The 22,618-nt window shown below is 45.1% G+C and overlaps 4 protein-coding genes across 4 annotated transcripts in view; 1 reads left to right on the plus strand and 3 right to left on the minus strand.

Moving 5' to 3' along the window:
- The window catches only part of LOC126557619 (glycerol kinase), a 164,471-nt gene that overhangs the window by 34,724 nt on the left and 107,129 nt on the right, over window positions 1-22,618 (minus strand). The gene's annotated exons all lie outside the window — the stretch shown is intronic.
- LOC126558008 (zinc finger protein 484-like) lies at window positions 2,454-4,775 on the minus strand. Its single transcript, XM_050213940.1, has 4 exons — window positions 4,619-4,775; window positions 3,987-4,554; window positions 2,957-3,918; window positions 2,454-2,707 (listed from the first exon to the last, which is right to left on the minus strand). Exons 1-4 carry the CDS (start codon window positions 4,755-4,757, stop codon window positions 2,454-2,456), a joined length of 1,923 nt encoding a protein of 640 aa, XP_050069897.1. The 5' UTR covers window positions 4,758-4,775.
- Window positions 5,501-14,369, plus strand: LOC126559999 (RNA polymerase II-associated protein 1). Its single transcript, XM_050216160.1, has 7 exons — window positions 5,501-7,398; window positions 7,488-7,570; window positions 12,073-12,334; window positions 12,450-12,604; window positions 12,695-13,346; window positions 13,438-14,001; window positions 14,127-14,369. The coding sequence occupies exons 1-7, from the start codon at window positions 5,503-5,505 to the stop codon at window positions 14,367-14,369; spliced, it is 3,855 nt and encodes a 1,284-aa protein (XP_050072117.1). The 5' UTR covers window positions 5,501-5,502.
- On the minus strand, window positions 8,110-10,115 carry LOC126559884 (general odorant-binding protein 69a). The gene is made up of 3 exons (XM_050216059.1): window positions 10,044-10,115; window positions 8,288-8,564; window positions 8,110-8,210 (listed from the first exon to the last, which is right to left on the minus strand). Exons 1-3 carry the CDS (start codon window positions 10,113-10,115, stop codon window positions 8,110-8,112), a joined length of 450 nt encoding a protein of 149 aa, XP_050072016.1.

Consider the following 22,618-nt stretch of genomic DNA (forward strand, 5'->3'; position numbering starts at 1 on the left):
TACACGGTATTTGTGTAAGCTTCAACTACAAACTGTCGATAGATTTAAATATTCCCAACGGCGCATCGAGCTTGTGATCCTGACGTACAGATGGCGCTTATTTCCCGAACACTGGGTTTGAAGAGTTGTTTCGTATCCATTTGTTTTACACTCTCATTATTATAAATCGCTTTATGATATAAATGCTAGAATGTCGTATTAATTAAAATTATTCTCTTTAAAACATATAAGTAAACATAAAAAAATATTGAACAAATTTTCGATGTTTTAGCACCAATTCGCTCGCCAAAAAATGGCACACAACACGCGATTGACAGTGCAACAAATTGTTTACACACTGCGATGCGTCATTCGATTGGAAAGGAAACAAAAAATGTGACCGTCATTAACCGCCAAACGCTTAAAATGAGTTCGTTCCCGTTTCGTAGATTCGTGTTCTATAGTGTTCTAGTAACTGTTCTGTACTTACAACCCACTGCCGGAGACCGACCTGATTCACGATGGATTAAACCCGGTGCTTTGGATCGGTGGGGACAACAGCAGCGCCTTCGCCCACAAACTACCGATGGAGAAGCTTGTGCGGCTCAAACAGAACCAACGCAATGTGACTGTCCACCACCAGCACCACCGGAACCAACTACTTGCAGTGCAGACATTAGCGAAGATCAACGGCTAGCATTGGTGTTCTACCGGAAGCTGATCAAAACACTCTTCGCACGCGACACACTCTCGGTGGATGGAACAGCGGAAGAGCAAGACCATATCTACACGACATCTTTGCAGCTAAAAGTCTCCACCCGGCAGCTGGACAAGCTGCTAGACGATTCCTGCTCCGCCCGGGAGATTAATCTGATCGTGTCGGCTGTGCTGGAAAAATCGGCCCTAACTCGACGGAGTACAATTTTCCGCGAAAATCAATGCGAACGCTTGTACAACTTTCTGATGCAATGCTTCGAATCGAAAGTTTTGCACAATCTACTGCCGGTCGGGTTGCTTATCGCGGTATGCTATCTGGTGCGCCTTGTTGCTCGCATAACACGGATGAATTCGTTTCTCGTGTTGCTGCTGCTGGTGTTTAGCATTAATTTCTGCACCAAATGGAAGGAGTGCAACGAAGATTTGGCAAGGAAAAGCTTGCAACACCTAGAAACGCCTCCACTGACCTCTACCCTTTGGTTGCGTACTCTCGACATGGTTGGATTTGGAACTCGTAGTGACCAAAGTGCGCTTCTAATTTGCGATCCAATGCAGGTGTTAATACAATCGACGGTTTCCATCCAAGCGGAGTACTTTAAGAGTATGTTCAAAGAGCTACTCGATGTGTTCGAGAAAAGTACACAAGGAGCCGGTTGGTTCCAGAAGATTATGACAGGAATTTTGCTGCTTGGTTTCAGCTACATGGTGCTCACCTCACTGTTGACAGTCGGTATTAGTAGCGGGTTTAAAATGGTCGGTACTGTGGTTAGTGCGGGATTGCAAGCATCTCGCAACAGGGTGGCCATTGATGATAGGACGGCGGCCAATAACGGGCAGCAGCAACAACTGCCATCAGTAAATTTAAATATTCACATTGGTGAAGGAATAGCAAGAACAGTTCCGCTCGCGGAGCTATTACGTCAAGAAAGTCAACGCATCGAGATAGTTTCCGAGCAGCTGCCAGAAATCGAGGAAAGTGCAGTACAAACGGACACCAAATCAGATGAAGTTCCAGCCACCACCACAACCACTGCCTCGGACCATTTGGAAGAACCGAATGATGACATACTCGCTAAAAACCAAACAAACGAAGAAAAGTAACGTAATTGTTAAGTGTAGATGTGTTTTTGTGTCTAATTTATAATTTAACTGGGGGCAGGTCCCATAAAACTCGGCTTATTTTCTACTTTCGAATGTACATATAACAAGATAGAAAAGCTCCCTCAAAAACCACTTTTGTTTCTTTATGTTTGCACATGTTTCCTGCTTTATGATTTTTTGTTATAAAAATACCAACTAATGTTCAGCGTCAAAGTGTGTAATATAAATAAAAAGAATTAAAAAATAAAACGCTCTTTTCGATTTTATCCTACAAAAATGTTTCGTTTTGGTACCTTTTTGTCACATCCATCAGTTAGGGTGTTAAAATATTTCGTGTTCAGTCATTTTAACGGTTGGATGTAAGCCAAAGTAAAAAAAAAAGGAATTACTTCATTCTTCCTCGCACACACGCCCCAATAGAATCCGATTATTGCCTCTCGAGGGCCTCTTTAGCACTATCTAATCACTAGCCTATTGTATCTTCTTCGTCCATGCTTTATAAAAATCTTTGCTCTGGACACTGGCGATTATCATTATACAAAAGTATTTAGATTTAGATAAGAAAATGGTGAATACAAAAATCGATCGATGTTATGATAATAAAGAAGTAATATAATCATATTCTTACGAGTTAAAAGAAAAGCTAGAAGCTATCATCATTCACCGATCGAAACCGGCACAGCACTCTGGTCGCCATCCTCTGGCGACGGTGGCGCTCTTGAGTTTCCGGCGAGAAATGAAGGTGAGCTAGAAAGATGTATGAAGTGTGGATTTATGAGACGGAATTGTTTTGGTTCGTCGCTACCGCAAAGCGAGGCCATCATTGGTAGCATTGATAGCTGAGCATCGTACAGTAACGGGCCGATGAATGTATCCTTCTCGCAGCTGGACAGTGCGTTGCTGGGAAGTTCTGTGGAAAAGAATTGGAAAAAATATGGTATTAACAACACGCAAATAACAATGTTGGATTCAAATCTCATTCAGATTGCTCAGGAACATTAGACAGAGAAGATGTTGTCTGGTTATAGGCAAGAATCTAACGGTTTGTGGAGACGCAAAGGAAAATATTTGTAACGATTTGGAGAATTTGATTACCATTAGGCCTCCATAAGATTTCTTCCTTGAAACCTTGGGATGTGATTGGCTTCCGTACACCTACCATGTTTAATGAGATCAGTCGAAATATCCAGCTGGTGGTCGATCGGGCTTCTAACGCTAAAATCACAATCCACTTCCAGTGGCACCACCCTGCTGCTGCTGCTACTGCTGCCACCATTACTAACCCGATCCACGGGTTCGTCCACTAAATTCCGCAACGAACCACTGCATAGCTGCTCCAACGGTTCCGGAATGCTTAGCTTCGATTCGTCGGACGGCAAACACTGAAAGATGTCCACGATTTCGTCCGCTAGTGGCTGCAGCAGGTCCTCCTTACACACTAAATTGAGATCAATGTTGGAACTTTCACTAAAGTACGGCAGCGACTCGTCGTCCTTCAGCACATCCGGCAGCGGTATCTTAACCGGTCGCTTTTTCGTGCTCCCGGTAGATTCCGATAGTTCCTTCTTCCGTACACTAGCTCCTTCCCCGCTCTTTTTCTTCGTCATAAACTTTGGCACACTGTCCAGCTTTTCTCCGGTACGATGATCTACCTTGTGCCGACGCCGGATGTGCTTCAGCCAGTTGGGAAAGTTGGTAAAATCGCGCGTACAGTATTTGCACTTGAACGGCCGCAACCCAGAATGGATGTTGCTGTGCTGACGTAGCTTCGAGCTGCTTAGGAAACCTTTATTACATTCGGGACACACGAACGGCCGCTCGTTGTTGTGTACCGCCGAGTGTACCTTTAGGCAGCGTTCCGTTTTGTAACATTTGCCACACAGCTCACACCGGAACGGTCGTTCCTGTGAGTGATAGTTAAGATGGCGCTGAAGGTGTGCCCTTTCACAGAAAGCTTTATCACACTGGTCACACTGAAAGGGACGATCGCCAAGGTGCGTTTTATGGTGCTGAATGAGGTTTATCTTCTGCACAAACGTTCGTCCACACTCAGGACAGGAAAATTTCGGACTTTCCGAGTGTATTTTGCGATGAGAGTAGAGGCTACCGGTGGAAAGTGATCTGCAGAAGAGAAAGAATGTGTTTTAATCGTGAGCAAACATGGGACAGAAACTAATCAGTCCACATACTTTCCACAGTCTGGACATTCGACCAACTGTTTCGGCGTTCGGTGCAGTTTTCTAGAGTGTTCCTTAAATTCGGCCTGCGTAGCAAAAATATCGTCACATCTAGGACAGGGTATTACTTGCAGCTTTACTGCGCCACTTTTCGACGAACCGGAACCGTTGTTGGGTTGATGGATATTTTGATGCCGTGTTAGGTCCGACTTTTGATGAAACGTTTTCGAACAGTCCGGACAGGTAAACCGTTGATTGGCGCTGTGTCGGTAGGTGTGCAGCTGGTACGCCCGGTACTGTTTGATACGCTTGCCGCACACTGTGCACTCATAAACCGGATCTTGGTCGTAGCTGGTCCGGTAGTGCAGTTCGTACGTTGCTCTTGAGGTAAATGTTTTCCCACAGTTGCAACACTTGATGCTCACTTTATTTCCCTTCTTTCCTTGGTCTCCTCCGTCAGTGGTCTGTTGCTCAATACTGCCGTCGTCTTCCAATGCTTTACGCAGTGGCATACCGTTAATGTCGAAGTACTTGGTGGGCGATGTATTTTGCGGTTCCATTACTAGCTTTAATTCGTTTCCTAAAAGATAAGACAAATATATGTTACTTAAACTACACCACCAACCTTTTGTATCAATACATACCCTGCTCTTTCTGCTTGCCATTAGCGACACCTTTTCCCGATTTTTCATTTTTCGATGGTTGTTTTGTCCCATCCGAAGGCGACCCATTTCTCTCACGATTCGTTACCGGCAAACACTTTATTCTTCCTGCATTGTCCATTATGCATTTATGCAGTGTGTCTATGCACCATAGAACATTAGCACCCACCCTCCTTACCCGGAAGAAATCAAAACAAACAAACCGGGCAGATCGCAGACGTCTGCAAACGCATTCAAAACATTCGTCCCGCACAGCAAACCGAAAAGTGAGGTTAGGTGTTGTTTCGGGCGGAAAAACTTTACCACTGCTTAAATCGGTTTAAACTTTACTTGAACCGTGCTTCGTTATGTTACACAGGTAGCAGTTTGATTTCTCGACAATATGATGATATTTTTTGTTAGAACGCTTCTATAAAACATTAATAAAACAGGTTTATTTTACGCACTACACCAAAACAAACAATCACCAACGGTAGCCATCTTTCTTTTCCCATCTCCTCGTCTCTTGCTTTTCTGACGTTTCTTCTGCTTCTTCTTTCACGTTCGTTCAGTTTCGTTGCTATTATTTGACGAACAAATGGATACAATTTTATTGCTACCTTCGTTTGTACCAATTTTATGCGTATTAAATTTTTGATTAGTAGCTTTAATTTTTTTGTATTTTTTAGCCTGGAATTTAGAGGAAAAAAAGTTAGCAGTAAAAAAACATAGAATAATTTAAACGAAGTATTTTGGCAACCCTTATTGAACGAAGGCTGTAATGTCAAATGGTCTTTGTTTTGCAGTGTGCAGATCGCGCGCAACCTGTGAACATTCGTATTCTGGTATATACACAACAATTTTCTAGAAAAGATTTTGTTTCCAACATGATAAAAAGACCAACGAACAAGGACAGTGAAAATGAGATTCTTCGTATGCAGCAGGAGTTTTATGCCGAGCAAAATCGTGACGTAAACTTCCAACCCGCAGCCAAAGTGGTACGCGTGCAGCGGGATGACGAAAAGCCGGCTAGCATCGGGAATGTACGACAATCGGAGTTTGCCAAGCGTCGAGCACAACGACTTCAAGCATCGACCGCACCCGAGCCGGTGGAAGCTATGTGCACGGAGGATGAACCTACGGAAGCAACGCCCGAAGAACCAACCACAGAATCGTTGGTAATGGGAGAAGTCGTAGAACGTATTCCGGAAAAGATATTCCACGGTTCCGATGCTACTGCACCGGGCGAAGGTTCTTTCCCCAAGACGTTACACATTACGACGTATCCGGGTGTTAAATCAAATGCGACCGAACAGAAGAAAAGTATTTTTGCACAAATGATTTCGAAGGGAAAGGGAGACGCTTCGCAGCCGAGAAACTCGTCGGAACGCAAGGACAAGATCGAGTTTGAAGAAGCAACAGGAAGTGCACTACTCGAAGGATGGGACGCGACGGAGATACACAATGATAACATGCGTAAATTGAATCAAATGTCGATCGAGGAAATCAACAAGGAGAGAAACCACCTGTTGAACACACTTGATCCGAAGTTGGTGGAGTTTCTGAAAGCGCGCAAAAAGCCCAGCACTGATACTAGTGTTAAGGATCCGGTGGTCGAGAAGCAACGTACGGAGGGTAAGAAATGTTCAAATCCCGCTTTGGTTCCAGCCGGTATGGAGGTGCTAAAGGAGAAGGGATCCGAACAGTGGATAAACTTCGACGTACTGGAACCGGAAAAGCTCGAGTGGACGAAAGATATCGAGCGCAGTGTGAAAGAGCTCAATCCAGGCGAATCGTATGAAGCTCGTTTCGATTGGAAGGGTGTTTTACAGCCGTACGTTGCTGGATCCTCCAATCCCGAACAATCCCGAACAGACGATCGAGAACTCTATCTCCATGGCGACGATGCCGAGCGGCCCGGGTACACGCTGCAGGAACTGTTTCGCCTGGCTCGCTCGAACGTACTACAGCAGCGTATTTCCGCCCTCGGAGCCATCGCTGGAATGCTAAACATTATGAACCAAGGGTTCTACGATGGCGTGCTGGAGCTTCCAGTGTCGAAAGTGTTTTTCTTCCTTCGATTTGCGCTCGATGAAAACACACCTTCCGTGGTGGAAGTTGCGTCGCGAGCGCTGGCGAGTCTGTTCTACAACGATACCGACGAGATACTGCTCGATACCCTGTTCGATTCGGAGTACGGCATGATCCAACCGGAGTTGGCACTTAACATCACTCACAGCCACGAAGAAGAACGACATCAACAGCAACAACGCATAGCAGCAAGCTTCGGGGCGATGAATCTGACTGGCGATAGTTCGCGGGCCCCGCGGAAAGCCCACTTCAAAGCTAACCTACCCGATCCGGACGATCCGGACGATGTGCATAATCGCGAAACGATGAACGATTTCCATCTGGCCGAGACAGACCTGATCGAGTGTTTGGCTCGAACGAACATTCTCGAGCGCATCCGATACATTTTGTTCGCGATGAAGCCGGAAGGTGCAACGGTAATTAATTGTACGAAGGTATTGATTCGATTGGCACGCAACAGTGAACCGATGGCGTTGAAGATAGCGACGAATGAAGCACTTATCGGTGGGTTGGTGAAAAACTATCTCACCTCAATCGAGTGCAGTGATAGGGAGCATCAACCACAGCACGTCGTGTTGAAGCTGATGCGCATCCTTTGTGGATATCGGCATGATTTCTATCAGCAGTATCTGAACCGTTTCCATGTAGTAAACCTCGTGAAGCGATATGTCTTCAGCCGGAAGGATATTGATGTAAGTACTTTGTGTGAAAATTCACTCAAACACGAGATTGGGACTTTCTTTAAACGATTAAATTGTTGTTTTTTTGTGTATTCTTGCAGGTAAACATGATTCAAATACAGATAGAAGCATTCCGCTTCTTCCGGTTGCTGTTGCAATGCAAGCCGGTCGATGAATTTTACAGGTTAGTGGACTTAATTCCCAAACAAGTAATATATTACTCAGTACATGGTTACCTACATACATTACCCAGTAAGGGCTGAGATTTTACTGGTTGCATATCTGTTTTATGGTTATCTGAATGACGCATAAAGTGGAGAGTGCCCTAAGCCCAATCCTATTTATTTGAATTGTTAATGACTGCATCAATGTCCTCCCTATTGATGGACATCTTTTATTTGTTGACGATTTAAAAATAATGAAAAAGGATCTGTAAATAATTTGGTTGGATGAAACGCTGTCGTTCAATAGATGAAGGAAAACACGTGAACATTTACCTCAAGAATTGTGCAATATTTAATCCTCATTTCATCTGAATTATATTTCCAATTTGAATTAGCTTTATAATTAGTATGGGTCCTGTACACGGTTGGGGCTGTCCTTAATTGGTAGTTTGAAAAGTAAAGATATTTATTTCCGTTGGATGGAACTGTCCGCTTTACCTGGATGCTGAAACTGTACCTTATGTATTATTTAATAGTAGATAAGTCAATATATCCGCATTCATTCCATCACCAAAAGGTGACAAAACTTGATAACTTCATCGTGCGCACTGAAGTAACATTTGACCGTTTCGTAGGCGGTATCGCATTTATCCGGCATAACTGCAAGCATAAGCAAATAGATGTTACCGTGCTTTAAAACAGAATTCTGAAATCCTGATGAAGCTCCATCTTCTTACCAATGTGACTACACTCGCGAGTTAAATGATTAACCGCTTCCTTCACATCGTCCGGGATGATGTACAGCAATCGATCCAGCAGGATACGCCCCGTGTCCTCTTCGATCACATCAATCTTGTCGAACAGGCAGTGTATGTAACACTTCACAGCCGGATCACTGTGAACGGTTCCATCCAAACATTGGCGCAACAGTTCCTCCGATGCGCCCGACTCAGCGACACAGATATCGTGCAACATTTTCGCCGGCTTCTTGTACCGGTCCGGTATTTCGAATGCCTGATGGTTAGTGGGAAGAGAAATGCTACAAAATCAGTTTCCTGACAATTGTGGTGTTGGAATTAAGAGAAAAAAGAAAATAACCGCGTTTACCACCCAGATGTCATTGGGAAAGGGTTGCAAAAACCTACCTCCAACAAATTTGGTCAAAAACAGTCACTGTGACATCGTTAAAAAGTATTCAGTCAGCGTTGGTTTGATAGAAAGTTGCTGCCCGCAAAACGGGAGGCAGAAAATCGGCTTTAAATGGAGTACAAAAATCCATCCATGTTCCGTGTCAACTGGTAAAGAATTAGTAACCCACAGTAACATGTTCGTGTTACATTTCGCTCGGTTGTTGGGAAGTTCGGAAACTTTACAACGGAACATGAGCAGTTTGCAGTTTGTTTTCAGGACATATCACCACCGGAAACAGAACAGAACACCCGGTGACACCTTTGTTTAAAAAAGAAATACTTTGGAAAAACACGAATTCAATCGATCGAAAGATCGAACCGAAAAGCGCAGCAGATTGTGAAAAGCTGTCGCAAAAAGAAGGGTATTATGACGCAAAGAACTCAACCGGGACACATGGTTCGTGTGTACGAGCTGAAACTTGTTTTCTGCCTGCTTTGAAAATACGGGAACTTTAAGTGCGGAGGTAGAGATTCATCCGAAGAAAGGTTTCTACTGTGCCAGAAAGTTTTTGGCCAACATTGTGCCAGAGTGTTTGTTTGTGCCCTAGAAAGGCGGGGCGATTTTTTTCGAGCACCGTGAATAAAGGCGCTGGCATCATCGTGCTCGAATGATAGAAAGCTCATTAATGCAGCTCAACACACCAGATTGGGTTCCTCCGGATCGGTCGGGGAGGGATAGCATCCAAATTCTTGGGAAATTCAGCCTCCCTGGGAGATGTTTACCTACCAATTACATCCACATTGCCGATTCGATCCTATGGAACCCGGGTGGATATAGTAAAGCCGTTCCCGGAAAAGGGGGAATTTACCATAGCGTTGGCAAATGTTTTTATTAACATGTTGTTGCCAAAAAAAAAAATAACTCGACCGCGTCGGCCCAATCAGTAATGATAAACACTAGCTGGGAAAAAGTTTTTCTTCCATTGCTTTGAATTTTTATTTTTGAACTCGCGCCATTCTCTACCTTTTTTTCGCGAACTCACACTCATCAGTTTTTTTTATTCATAAAGGACGGCCAGGCCGTATTGCTCTGCGAACTCACACTCATCAGTGGACGATTATATGAGTCTCACTTTCCACTGATTTTCCTAATTCCTTTGCTACGTAATCGCTTCATGCACTGCTACACGAGATTCGCCCAGGAAAGGGGGAAAAGTTTAGCGAAACCTCTTGTTCCTTGTCGTCTTTCCCACAACAAGACGGAAACACATCGACACAGACACTTGTGGGCGGAACTCGGAGCAGAATATGGCACAGTAATCGTATGCAAACAGCGTACACTATGCGTGCTTATCAAACTTACGGCCGAAAGCACAACGTAAACCGTCAGGACGACAGCAACGATGACGCCGTGGAAAGAGACAAGGTTGTACATCTTTTCGACACCTGTTTTTTTTTTTTTTTTGCTACCGAATTCACAACCTTACTATGCACACTTCCGGCAGGTTTTTGCGTTTGCTGCCATCGGTATGATCCGTCCACGTTAACAAACACATCCGCCGATGGGCTTTTACAACTGTTGTGTCACTCGATCCGCGTGATGCTGGGTTTTATACGATGAACTGTCTGTGTGTGCCCGTGCGTGTGTGTCGATACTTCCGGAACACGAATCTGCATATCATCAGCACGAGAATGCAACTAATGCTGACTCTTCAAAATTCGCACCGAGCAATGGCTGTTCTAGGCGCAATTTAAATTTTCAAAACATCGAAATGCCTTTATTGCCTACCAACAGGCGCTTTAAACTGATGGAGATTTTTTTTATTAGACTTTTAAATTAATTCACACAAGACGCAAACAATTATCCTCATTAAGAGTGCAGCTATTAGAAGACCTTATCCCATTTCACCGGTGACGATGATACAACAAAATCAATAATCATTAAGCCCATTACTACTGTACATTACGAAAGGGTCAAGGAACCGTTCGCAAAACGTGTCTGGCGTGGGATGGAGTGGTAAGATCATAGCCAAAGAGGGAGAACGATTACATTCGCTCAATTGAATATTGATTAGAAAGTTGCGGTTTCATTGAGATGACTTCGTTACAATATCGTACGTAATAATAGAGACGATACCGGTGCTTGGCTACTTGGTAATTTGCATAAAGCTGCCCCTGTCCGCTTGGGTACGATAAATCAGCAATGCAAACGCTGGTGTGATGGCGTGTGGCGTTGACAATCCGTTACGGTGACAGCGTTTCGGTACGGAATAGTAAAATTGGTTGGTAGCCTGTTACCGATATCGTTGAGGTCGATAGAGTGCGCTATTGATTACGTGATTGCGTTGGGTAATGTTACGGTGTGTAGTACTCTGATTTACGTTCACGGCAGTAGAAAGGAAAGGTTATTATGAAGAAAGTATATTTTTTATATATTTATTTTGTTCAGTATCAACAATAGTTTGCCATTGTACGAAAATGTTACACAAAATCGAAGGGAACGATAAAGCAAGAAGCAGCCGTGGCAACTTGTGCGCAGAGGTAAGAATAAATGAAGGGACGAGAGAGAGAGAGAAACAAAAGCATCAAGAGCTCCCACGATGAAGGAAAATTGGAAGTGTGAATTACGTGTTACGAGTACAAACGGTTCGAAGTTTGATAAGTGATAGCAAATTGTCATGGATTTGCTCCAACTATACAAACGTTCAAGCATAAAGATTTGCGGAAGTTAGACAAGCAATGAGCATTAAAATTTAAAAGCCATCAAGAAAATTTTGGAGACGACAACAATCAACAGTCACATTCTTGAAGGGCTCTAGATTGGATCTACCAACGAAGATAGAACCTGAAACAAGACACGGATCAATTTTCTCAAGACCAAATCTCTCAAGCTTGGCAAGCAACAGATTTGGAATTCTGTCTGAAGATGTCCTAAAACAACAATAATGGATGGTGAGGGACGGGAATGAGATTAACCAGAAAAGATGAATGAGACACGAAAATCATGACTCTTGATCCATAAAGTAGAGAACTGCCACGAAACATTCGGTAGGAAAGGAACCTCATTGATCTTCTTGTTCTTGGCTGAACGACCTACTAGGTCACGCCGATCATTAAATGGCTTACTAGACTTCTCGATACCACGTGGTTGGATAGTCAGAGGTACCATAGTCAAAGAATTTGTCCTTTGGAGCTAAGAACAGTCAAACGCCAATTTGCTATACCATCAACACACTTGTTGCTTGTCGCTCCCTAGTGCCCGATATTTAACAAACATTTTCCAGCGGCGGATTTGATTAGCCAAGAACCCCATTTTGTGTGGCTGGGGTTGTCCCATTAAGTTTAGCAATTCATTTCCCCCAGTCTCATTTTGTGCAATTTTTCATCCTCAGCGAACTTTGGCCCGCCCTATGCTACCTGCTCGAGTGGCACTATCAGCATCTCATTTTCGACGAGGATGGCCCATTTATCATCCGCCAGCATGCCGTCGCCTTGTTAGCTCTAATTGGACCCGGGCTGCAGCAGCACCACCGGGATGCAGATGCAACAGCTTCCCGTGGTGCAAGTGCACATCTTCCACCGCAACTTGGCGAAAAACTGTTTGCCTGCTGCTCGAAATGGTTCACGGCGGCCATACGCAATGGTGCTAACGAGGTAATTAATTATCAACATCGGTACAATAAAAGCGATTGGATGAAGTGTTGCCCATGTTCCCGGTGAAGTCATTCCATTTTTCCTGTTGCTCTATCTTTCGTTTGGCTTTTTGTAGTTTTCGCAAAAGATGCTTCTGGCGGGATGTTTGTGGACGGTATCCCGAGCCCATGATGGCATCTTTGGGACGGAAACGTACACGGCGTTTCTGACGAAATATCTTACTCCATTCGTACGGAGTGAACGGTTCGGCGAAATCATTCAAACGCTAAGGTACACAGGTTGTCCGCATCAAATAACGAACAAACTAGCACTGACATGCGTTTCCAATATATTTTTACCCCTCATGTGAAATTCTACCAGCTCATCGTCACTGGTGCTGACGCACTTTGAAGACCGGACGGAGTATGGGATCGCTTCCTTACCGTCGCTGGGCGCTGTACAGGTGCGCCGCTACCAAACCATTCCGACACTAATTGTGACGAGAAGCTATCCCGTGTTTCTACTGCACGCTTTGCTACATTTGCTGCTGGAGGATGGTCATAGTACTTCGCCTGCTGCTGCTGAGCTAAAGGAGCACATTTTCGGAAGCACTTCTCATCGCCATTACTTACAGGCAGTGTGCGCCAGGACACGCTCGTCCAATGATGACCGGCGGAGCGGTGGTGCCGTTAGTTTGATTGGAAATTGGTTTGTTCAGACAATCGAGCAGCGTTATCTACTCGACGTGCTGCAGCTGGTGTTGGTAGAGGGCCGTGGAAAACGTACCACAGAGCTACCACAAGATCCCGATAGTGTAGCGCTTAGAACGATTGGTCTTCAGCTCGCTTTCTTCCTAACGTACTCACTCAGTGAAGCATTCTACCCGGCATTGGTGCAACTGTTTGATGATATTATTTTTGTTCCCGGCTACTACACCGACTCGGTCAGGGAGCAGCTGAGCATTACCGAAGCGGACATGCAACGTTGGAAGTTAAACTACAAACTACTCGCTCAAAAAGCGATCCAGAACGAGGTGAGCTTACTCTAGAGGAATGAATTTCAATCAAAAATTACCCAATTTCTCAACCCCAACGTTTCGGTTTTCACGGTCTTCCCTGCAACAGGTCAATCTCACCCCGGTTCGGGAAGGATTTACCGTAACGGAATGGAAAAGTTCACTTTTGCGCCGCAGCTGGCCATACAGTCCGCTCTATCTGATGGTGGATAAGCTGGAGAAAGGTATGCCAACGCTTGAGCTACTTACCGAAACCGCCATCATCAGTACGGGGCTTTGGTTCTCGGAGCTTGTCGAAGCGTCCGGTATCTCGATCGCTACTCCAACGGAACGGCTGATGTACCTGATGGCCGCTTTCCTCGGGCCCGACTCAAAGTTTCTCGAGCCTGATCTATCGGTTTTGATTGAACGACGACTCGTGGCCCTACGCTCGCAAACTACGACCGGTGACAATGTGTTTGATTTCGAGAGGGCAAAAATCGAAAACCGTAAAAGCTACTACGGACTGTATCAGTTGGCGCTGGATACGTTTCAAAGCTCGAGCTACGGTCACGGTGGGTTCGGATGTCTTCTCATGGTACCGCTAGCACAAAAGTACGATGTCCGCTGGCGCAATATGGTGTGGTCGGAGTATGTTGCCGTGCTACGATTTATCACCTGCAACGAGCATGAGGTAAGGGGGAGTTGGTGTGATGGGGAAGCTTGGGGATGTATCGATTTGATTAGCACCGGTTCATCCTTCGATTACTTTGCTTTGTTTTCTTCTGGTCCTGCTTGTGTGTGTGTGTGTGTGTGTAGCTGTTTGGTGAGATGGCACAGTATCTGGAGCCGGCCGAGAGTGACACCGTGCTGCTTCGTTCTTATGGACAGGCGCTCAACTCGAACCTACTACGACCGGGATCGATACCGCATCGGATAGCTCATCACCACCTACAGGCGTACCGTGCGAAGGTGAAAGTGATGCCGGCCTCGGACGGGGGCAAGCGACAGGATGCTGCACTAATGAAAGGAAACGGTGAAAGTATCGGGTGTGATAAATAAAGCGTCAATTGCGAACTCCTAGCTTGTTAGCCGCCTTGTGCGAGTTTTGCGGATGACGTGATAGTGATTTTATCGCAATCCTTGGCGTTGCGTCCTTTTCTTGCTTGGACAGCTGTGCTTTGGGGCGTGATAGGTAAGCTTTAATGGAAAGGAACACCACTGGACAGGACAGGTAAAGAATCGTAACATTATCAGTATCAGCACGGTTCGTTGCACTCGTAATGCTCGATAAATCTAATACAGAACGAAGAGAAGACAAGATTTATTTACAAATTGACAGGGAGGTTTGGTCTTTTCGGTGCCTTAAGAAAGGGATTTGTTTAGTGACCTACTGGCTGTAGCGGATATATTTTCTTGTTGTATGAGCTCGAGAGGGACACTGCTGAGAAAGAGGGACTTTATGTAAGTATCTTCCCTTTTAATGGTTCGCCGTTGGAGAGTGTGCAGGTCGTAAGGCTTCGGAATAGTGATGGCCAGAGACACTCTGGACACTTTAGGGTGGTCCAGTGGTCCAAGGTTCAAATCCTATCCGAATCGTTCTCCCGTTGCTACTACTAGTTGCTACTATCCAGATACTTGCTATCAATAACTCTCGTAAGCCGTTAGATGGGCCGGCATGACCTAGAAGATAAGTTAAGCCCAGAAGAAGAGGAAGATACTCTGGGGTTTATCTTCTTCTTTGACATTACAACCTCGGGAGGTCTTGACCTGCCATTACTGGCTTACCTTGACTTGATTGACGTGCCATGTGAAGTAATGCGTTGTGTAGAATTCTCTCATCTCCTCCAAAGGATGTCTCGATAAGGAACTCCATTACTCGAGTGACGTTCCAGTGCTTAAGTACTCACAACGGTCATGAACGCATGTGAGGTATTACTACAGCGGACATAGAAATCTAGCCACTTTTAATATGAGAAGATACAGTGGTATCACTCCATACGAAACCCTACAGAAGAAGAATGTTATTGCCTTCCGGATCACCTGTGTTTTCATGTCTAGAAATATGTTGCCGACATCCTCACAACGACGCCTTTCGCAGGTGGGATATAGTAAAGATAATATTAGCGATTTCTTACAATTTTTAAGTAAAGCTTCATGCTCATTCATCCCTGTAGGTAATTGAATGACAGTATCCTCAACGATGCCTATCAAAAATCAATCTCCGCTAAATCAAGTTCCTCAGAGTCGAATCAATAGCTGAATTATTTCAAATTTCTGTTGTCTGTTGGCTTGAAGACACAGCCATGGAAGTGATATTCGATTACAGGATCGTTCAGAGCTCTCCCGGGTAACGTCAACTCCCACCAATATTTTTGAATGCGTCTGCTCGGCAACATCTTTAAAGAACAACAGGAGGGGGGGATTTAACTATTTTTTGTTATCTCAACTTCTCCTGCACCACAAAGTGAATCCATTTGCGCGACAATGTATGTATACCCATCAGGTTAATGTGCTGCAGCACAGCATCGCTCGCAATGACTTAGGGTTATCTCGCATCCGATAATGGTTACAGTTCCCAGTCAACAGATGCCATAGGGCTCCCGCACGGGAGTACCTCTCGTTCGTACGTGAGCTTTCAGGCGCTTTCCGCCGGTCACACCGGGGGGAACCTGGAGGGCACTCGTGCGTACAATGAAAAGCACGCGTTCGAGCTCACCGAACCGTGAAGCTTGTGGCATTCCGAAGGATAAAATTTCGCAATTACCAGATGGGTGGTGTTATCCAAAGGTACACGCTAAATCCCGGCCGCGCGATCGGTTGAGTGACTTTCGATCCGCCGTGCTGTGGTGGTGAAACGTTTGGTACGCTCTTTCACGCTTGCCGAGGTGGTACGGTGTGTTCCCATCGTCATTCCCCGTGCTAGGCATTTTCCACCTTGGAGAGTTCTACTACGTTTGATGCTAGATATTGTTCTTGGCCAAACACTTTGGAAAGGAGGCTGTAGGCAAAGGATGAAGGGAATAAAAAGAAAGGAACAACAGGAGGAGGATAATGGCGAATGTGGAATCCGAAAATAAAGTTATATGTGCGTTTTTCAGCTGAAGATACAGACAAAGCAAGGCCAAGTGGGGATCCCTCACCAAGCAAGGGAACTCCTCGGGTGAAGATGAATCGAAAAGAAAACGTCGTGGGAATAAAAATAGCAACTTTGGTGTTGTGTGCTGACATGCTTTTGTTGCTGATGGTAGGATAATTTAATTTAAAGATTAAATGCCCGGAACCAAACGTAGGGCCTTAATCGGATTGGAGTGTTGCGCTTCGATTGAAAGACAATTCACATTCCCCCCAATTTTCTGCCGGGTTTTGTTGGAAGAGGCTCCTAAAGATGGCGACACATTTCGGTGAGAAATGAAGCGAATAATCGTTTGGTTAAAGTAGGTTGAAATGCGGAAATTCCCGATACAGAGATAGAGAGAGAGAGAGAGAGAGAGAGAGAGAGAGAGAGAGAGAGTGAGAGAAAGGTCTGTTTGTCATGTCTACGTTGGATGCTACGTGAACGGGATGATTAATACAGGCAAAAAAGGTGGACAATGGACCACCCTACTACACTACTGGACCTATCGGCCATCATCATCAACAATAATCGATCATTTAATCACGCATCATAAAGGATAATTATTCCGCCTAATGAGAATACATCGAGAAACAATATTTGCCGTGCCATCGCTACTGACAGCAACAGCAGTAGAACTGGGTCTCGAAGTGGAAGAGCATTTAATATTCGAACAATTAATTATCATCAATTGGCGCTAACGTGTGTGTGTGTATCTGTGTCTGTTGCTTCTTGAAACGATGAATGGCATAAAACTGGCCCGAGATGACATACACACGATCGTGAATATGTCACGTTAATGCTTGTCACGGAAGCTGCTTCTAACCGAACGATCCAAGCCCCTCAATGGCGATGACTCAAATGTCGCCGAAAGGGGTCAGGTGGCGAATAGGTTAAGTGTTTAATATGATATGGGGATCTGTGGAATGGGCGCTAGTGAATTAAACGTGCCGGCAGTTAAACACCAGTCCGCCTGGAGTGACGGTCTGCACGGTTCGTTGGCACTTGCCGATTAATGTGTCGCGACTGAACCCCGATTTCTAATGAAGAGGTCGTGGAAGATGAAGATGTTGTGCTGGGAATTAGCGAAGGAGGGCAACATTTATGTCAATACCAAATGCACCCAGGTGTGGCGTAAACATCATCATCATGTCCCTTTAACAATTCCCCCAAGCCGTTGCTCGGTTCTTTTCTGCGTGTGTGCGCACTTATTAGCATGGCTTCTGTTTATTTGATTTACACGTTCTAGCTACTTTATTTGCACATCAAAGACACGAATTGAATTTAATATACTGAATATACTGAGCGAGCTTTTAATTTGGGACTTCGGGCTTTTCTTCTCAGTTCAGAGAAGTAAAGCTACTTTTTTTGTACTATGAATAATCGTGTAATCCCAGGTTTTGAGTTCAATCCTGTTTCGTGGAACACCACCTGAGATTAGCTATGGAAGGGGCATGTATTTAATTAATTTAGACGACAGTTTTTTGCACCCTTTTTGTTGATAGTAATACTCTGGAATTAAGAACAGACGATAGCAGGAATTTCTGTCGACGAGATGGGGAAAAAACAAGCTGCTTCAACAAGGGGAGGGTCCTATTGGTCACAAACAGATCTGGTTAAACTGGCCATTCGCATGCTTTTTGGGATAAAGCCTTACCCCTGACGTCACACATCGTGTGGCGCACATGGAGCTGTTTGACTTCACGCGCACACGTGCTTCACTGTTGCCGAAAGTAGGATGATGCGTGTCAGTATCGGATTTCCCCTCCCTTAAAGGATCTCCTCAGTCATCTGGTGAATTTATTACAATGTTCTCGCCACAAGCCACAGCAAGGATACGTCGGAAATAGTCCATCCCTTTGTACAAAAATACTGCTAATTAATCATCATTCTGTGATGGGGCGAATAGTGGGCGATGATGACAGGCAGACGGATAGCTTTGCAGCCGCAAGAATTGGGCTGTTAGCCACAAAAACCTCACCACCATCACCATCATCATCATCTCCATATGATGACCGATCCAGCAGTCGGGTAACGAATCGATTTTCTGCCAACGAAACCCACCACGTCAGTGGTGGTGAGTCAATGAAGTCACGTGCCAGACCGTTGCTCGCTTCAACGTCAAAGAGTTCGGGACGGTGTGGGGACCCGAGAGATGATGATAGTTGGATACACATTCGAGGCCGTCTCACGTTGGCTTTAACCAGCACAGCAGCCGGTACTGTAGGTTGTCTGGTGGCTGCCTACAGAATCAAGAATGATGTAACACTGTACACGAATGGGCGCGCACTGTATCCAGCCGAAGCATGCACAAAGAAGGAGCTGAAGCGTGAAAGTACAGTGATGCATTTTTCACGCCGAGTGCACTTTTAATAGTTCTCCTCGTTGACCGTGATACTCGTCGAACATGAGGCAGATGATGGTAAGATGAATGAATGAGGTAGGGGAAAAAAGGAAACTACAGTGATTGATGTTTTTTTGGGCACGTTCTTCCCAGAAGGGGTTCAAGGGTTCAAGGGCGAAGATGAAATTAATGCTTTAAAGTGTGATTAAAGCCGCGGAGGCAATAATTTATCTTTGGAAACGTACCCACACAGTAAGATCGGGTTAAGTGTCCTTTTTTATGCGCGTAATTGGAAATATAAATAAGCTGTTCATGGAAAAGCGGCCTCGGCACCACACCCACAGAAGAGTTTTCTTGGGAGAAAAGTTCATTTTAGCTAGAAAATCCGCTTCAGTTGGTTTTTAGTACCAGTTTAGTACACTTCAGCAAGATGCTTCGATGAATTAGCCTGAAAGTATGCAGCACGCATAGCACGTCCTTTTCAAATCAACACGTTTTTATTACAAGTCACGAATTAGCCTCTGCTGTGTTCCGTTTTTATTTAATTTTAAGACAAATTCCGCTACGCTTATCTCGTGAAAGCTTATCATGAATGATTTGCTCACCTTACAGTACTAAAATTGTTTGCTTAACGCTGACGAATGTTACCATAATTGAAGGGACAGAGATAACTTTTGCTTTACTCACTCACGATTTCATTCAAGGCAAGGCAGGAAGTAGTTATAAAATGAGTAGTCTTTACCTTGCATACTACCTGGTGTTCTCAGAGTTATGAAACGGTGTGATGTAAATTTATTATGCTACAGTGCATGTAGCTGAAAAGCCAATGATAAGACAATCGGATGCGGTGGTACTCTCTCGTAGGTCATAATTTTTGCGCTACCTGCCGAATACAAACGGAATACATTAAAGGGTGAAACTCGCTTAGTATGCGTCAAGTGAACGACGGTATCGAAATGCTTCGATCGGATTTGGTTTGCACGTTCGAACACGAGTTCAGTCATTCAGTCACACATGGCTCGTGGCGGTATGTTTATTTTATTATGCTTTTTAAACTCTTTTCCAGCAGTCACCTGCCAGTACCCGTGGATTGAGTGACATCACAATTAATTATTGGCCCTTCGGTATGCCTCACGCCACCGCTTGAAAGTGGCTTATTCCGCCAAGCATCTCCCGGTCGGCGATTAGTTGAATCAATTTACATACAATTCGTGGCCATGGTTCCGAACGCCGCCACACCGCCAAGACATTATGCAGCAAACGATTGGAAAACGTTCCGGCCTGGTACTGAGGTTTTGCTCAACGGAGCGTACTTCAAGCACGGGAGAGCTCATCCGTCAATACGGATTATTTATCACATGACACGATCGCCTTGCTCGTGCACGTGGGGAGTTCGTTTTGGCGTTTAGTTTGTTGGGAATTTGGAGGAATACAATAAGGGGTTAGGGAAGGAGAATTGGCAAAGGTGAAGCTGGAGCGACCAGCTGACGCCAGGAACCGGAAACAATTGTGTGTTGATGTAACCGAGTACTATTTAGTGCGTTGTCGGAAGGATAGCTGAAAAGAAGGATAGTTATGTCTGGCTTATTCCTATTAGTCCCATCCGGACTGTGTCCTAAGGTGACTGTTCTGCGGTTGTTAGCGCCTACAGAGAAAGAAACGTACAGTAAATGTCCTTTAATCTACCTCTCTCTCTTGTTTTCTTGTATGGAATTGTTAGAGTTACGAGCTGAACGGTTGCTACGCAAACCGACGACTCGTGGTATTGGTGCGTTATTATCTTGATCGGTTCCCTCGTTTTATTGCATTAAACGCACTAAACCCATCTGAAAAACAAGAAACAGAACGAGTTTTGCAGCTCGAAAAGAAGGGATTGTGAAATGAAAAAAACGCATCGGAAGGGTTAAAATGCGTAATGCGCCGGAATATCTGCATGCATTGCGCGTTGTAAACAAAGAGAGAGAGAGGGAGAGAAAACGAATACGGGCACAAACGAGAGAGCGTGCGAGAGAAATTTGACAGCTGTAAACGCACAGAGCGCGAGAGAGAACCAGCAAAAGCCGCGTGCGTGCGCGGTCGACTTTCGGTGTATAAAACCACGGTTCCGCAGAATTGGCGGCTTTTGTTTAAACGTGTCGTTCGCCAACAGCAGCGGTCCGGAACTACTGGTTGCGGGTCCGTCCCCGTCTTTTCGGCGCGATATTTTGCGACATCCAACGGCAACCGAACCAACGGCACTCCCCCGATCGAGGTGAGTTTTTCGCGGTGCGCGTGTAATTGAGCATGACCGACCGAGCTTCGAGACAAATTTGCGTCCAAAGTGTTCCAACACACACCACACACTATCAGTGAGGGTGAAACCAAAATGTAAATTATAGTGTCGCCGCGTGTGTCCCGGGTGCCGATAAGTGACAGTGCGCACTCGATGCGCGATTATGCGCGCCGGGTCGCCCATAATCTGATAATCTGTGTGGCTGTGGCTGTGGCCTACGAGAGCTGGTCAAGAAATCTCATCTTCCAGCGCCCTATCATCAATGTTGCAAGTGTGCGTATTTGTGGTGGCTTTTCAACTCAACGGAAGAAAACGGCACCGGCCAAAGAATTGCCGATTATCAATTGATGATGTTCCAGCGGGAGAGAAAAAACGGGTTTTATGCCACGCTTCAGAAGCTGCCAGCCCAGATCGATCGAGCTGGATTGTGAGTGAGCATTGGGTGTAGTGTTTTGATCAAACTCATCGAACCAGTACGAAAACTGCCCTGTTGATGGTACGGCGTTAACGGAAAGATAGCTACTGTGGAAAGGCCGCTTCGGTGAAAGTTACCCCTAAACGGGGCCAAAGATTCCGAATCGCGTTAAAAGAAAAACCCTAAAAAGAGTTCAAATTTTTCCATTATTTTTGTTGAAGTTGCCTTCAGCTCTTGATAGCAAAGTGTGTGCGTCTTACTAGCTGGGACGGAAGAAACAGAAACCTACCCTTTACAAGTGGCCAACGGTGACTTCCGGTTCGTGTTTTCTCTCCCATACGCACCCCACCAAATCACACAAAAAAGGGCTTCACCATCAAGCAGAAGATCTGTTGCAGGATATTCGCGTATCCTCGACCCAACTGTCATCCTGTTTATGTTTTTGTACGGCCGGCTGTTGTTTGTTTGCCTTCTGACAGCTCCCATGGTTTCCTTTGATGTTTTGCCTCCTTGTGCTCCACCACACAACTACGAAAGCGAGCATCGAAAGGAGTGTTTTGTGGACCCTTTTTTTTCCGCACACACACAGTTCTTGAGTAACCCTTTTTTTTTTTGACTGCTTCAAGTATCTATTTCGTGTAGTGGCCGAAGAATTGGTGATTAAAGCTAAAAATCCATTTTCTCTGCTTTGCGGTGCTTGTGTGTCGGTGTCGGGTATGGAAACAGAAGAATCCATAGAACATGTGCGCGTGGTGAGTCATGCGAAGTTGGGAAAGACCTTAAATTGGAACGCATTCTTGTGAAGCGGGTGACAGTAAGTCCAGTGAAGAAATTATGGAGATATTCGGTGTACAATCGTGTGTGCGTGCGCGTGTGAAGAAATTCCATTTCTGCAACGGAGGTAAAATATTTCCGTAGACCCGAAAAACCTGACTGACGCCCTGCCTACGTCAGACGAGATGATTCTTGGGGTGATTTAAACCAGTACTGTGTGTGTGTACGCGCGCGATAGTGTAATAAAGCGTTACGTGCGTAACGCAACGTGAGTGACTTGGGTGGAAGTAGAACATAAGAACGCATTACGAGATAGTGAAGATGATATGTGTGTGTGTGTGTGGGGGAAAGATGTTGGGCAATCTTCTTTGCTTTCTTTCCATTCCCAACT

Source organism: Anopheles maculipalpis, chromosome 2RL (assembly GCF_943734695.1).
Source record: "Anopheles maculipalpis chromosome 2RL, idAnoMacuDA_375_x, whole genome shotgun sequence".
Taxonomy (NCBI): Eukaryota; Metazoa; Arthropoda; class Insecta; order Diptera; family Culicidae; genus Anopheles; species Anopheles maculipalpis.

Bases quoted from the DNA above. Each gene is read 5' to 3' on its own strand.
- LOC126559884 (XM_050216059.1), bottom strand. From the start codon at position 10,115: ATGTACAACCTTGTCTCTTTCCACGGCGTCATCGTTGCTGTCGTCCTG. The intron at 8,565-10,043 runs GTAAGTTTGATA...ACTAACCATCAG, and splicing joins TTTACGTTGTGCTTTCGGCC to GCATTCGAAATACCGGACCG. The intron at 8,211-8,287 runs GTAAGAAGATGG...TTATGCTTGCAG, and splicing joins TCGCGAGTGTAGTCACATTG to TTATGCCGGATAAATGCGAT.
- LOC126559999 (XM_050216160.1), top strand. From the start codon at position 5,503: ATGATAAAAAGACCAACGAACAAGGACAGTGAAAATGAGATTCTTCGT. The intron at 7,399-7,487 runs GTAAGTACTTTG...GTATTCTTGCAG, and splicing joins TCAGCCGGAAGGATATTGAT to GTAAACATGATTCAAATACA. The intron at 14,002-14,126 runs GTAAGGGGGAGT...GTGTGTGTGTAG, and splicing joins TCACCTGCAACGAGCATGAG to CTGTTTGGTGAGATGGCACA.
- LOC126558008 (XM_050213940.1), bottom strand. From the start codon at position 4,757: ATGGACAATGCAGGAAGAATAAAGTGTTTGCCGGTAACGAATCGTGAG. The intron at 4,555-4,618 runs GTATGTATTGAT...CTTATCTTTTAG, and splicing joins TGGCAAGCAGAAAGAGCAGG to GAAACGAATTAAAGCTAGTA. The intron at 2,708-2,956 runs GTAGGTGTACGG...TCTTTTCCACAG, and splicing joins GACTGATCTCATTAAACATG to AACTTCCCAGCAACGCACTG.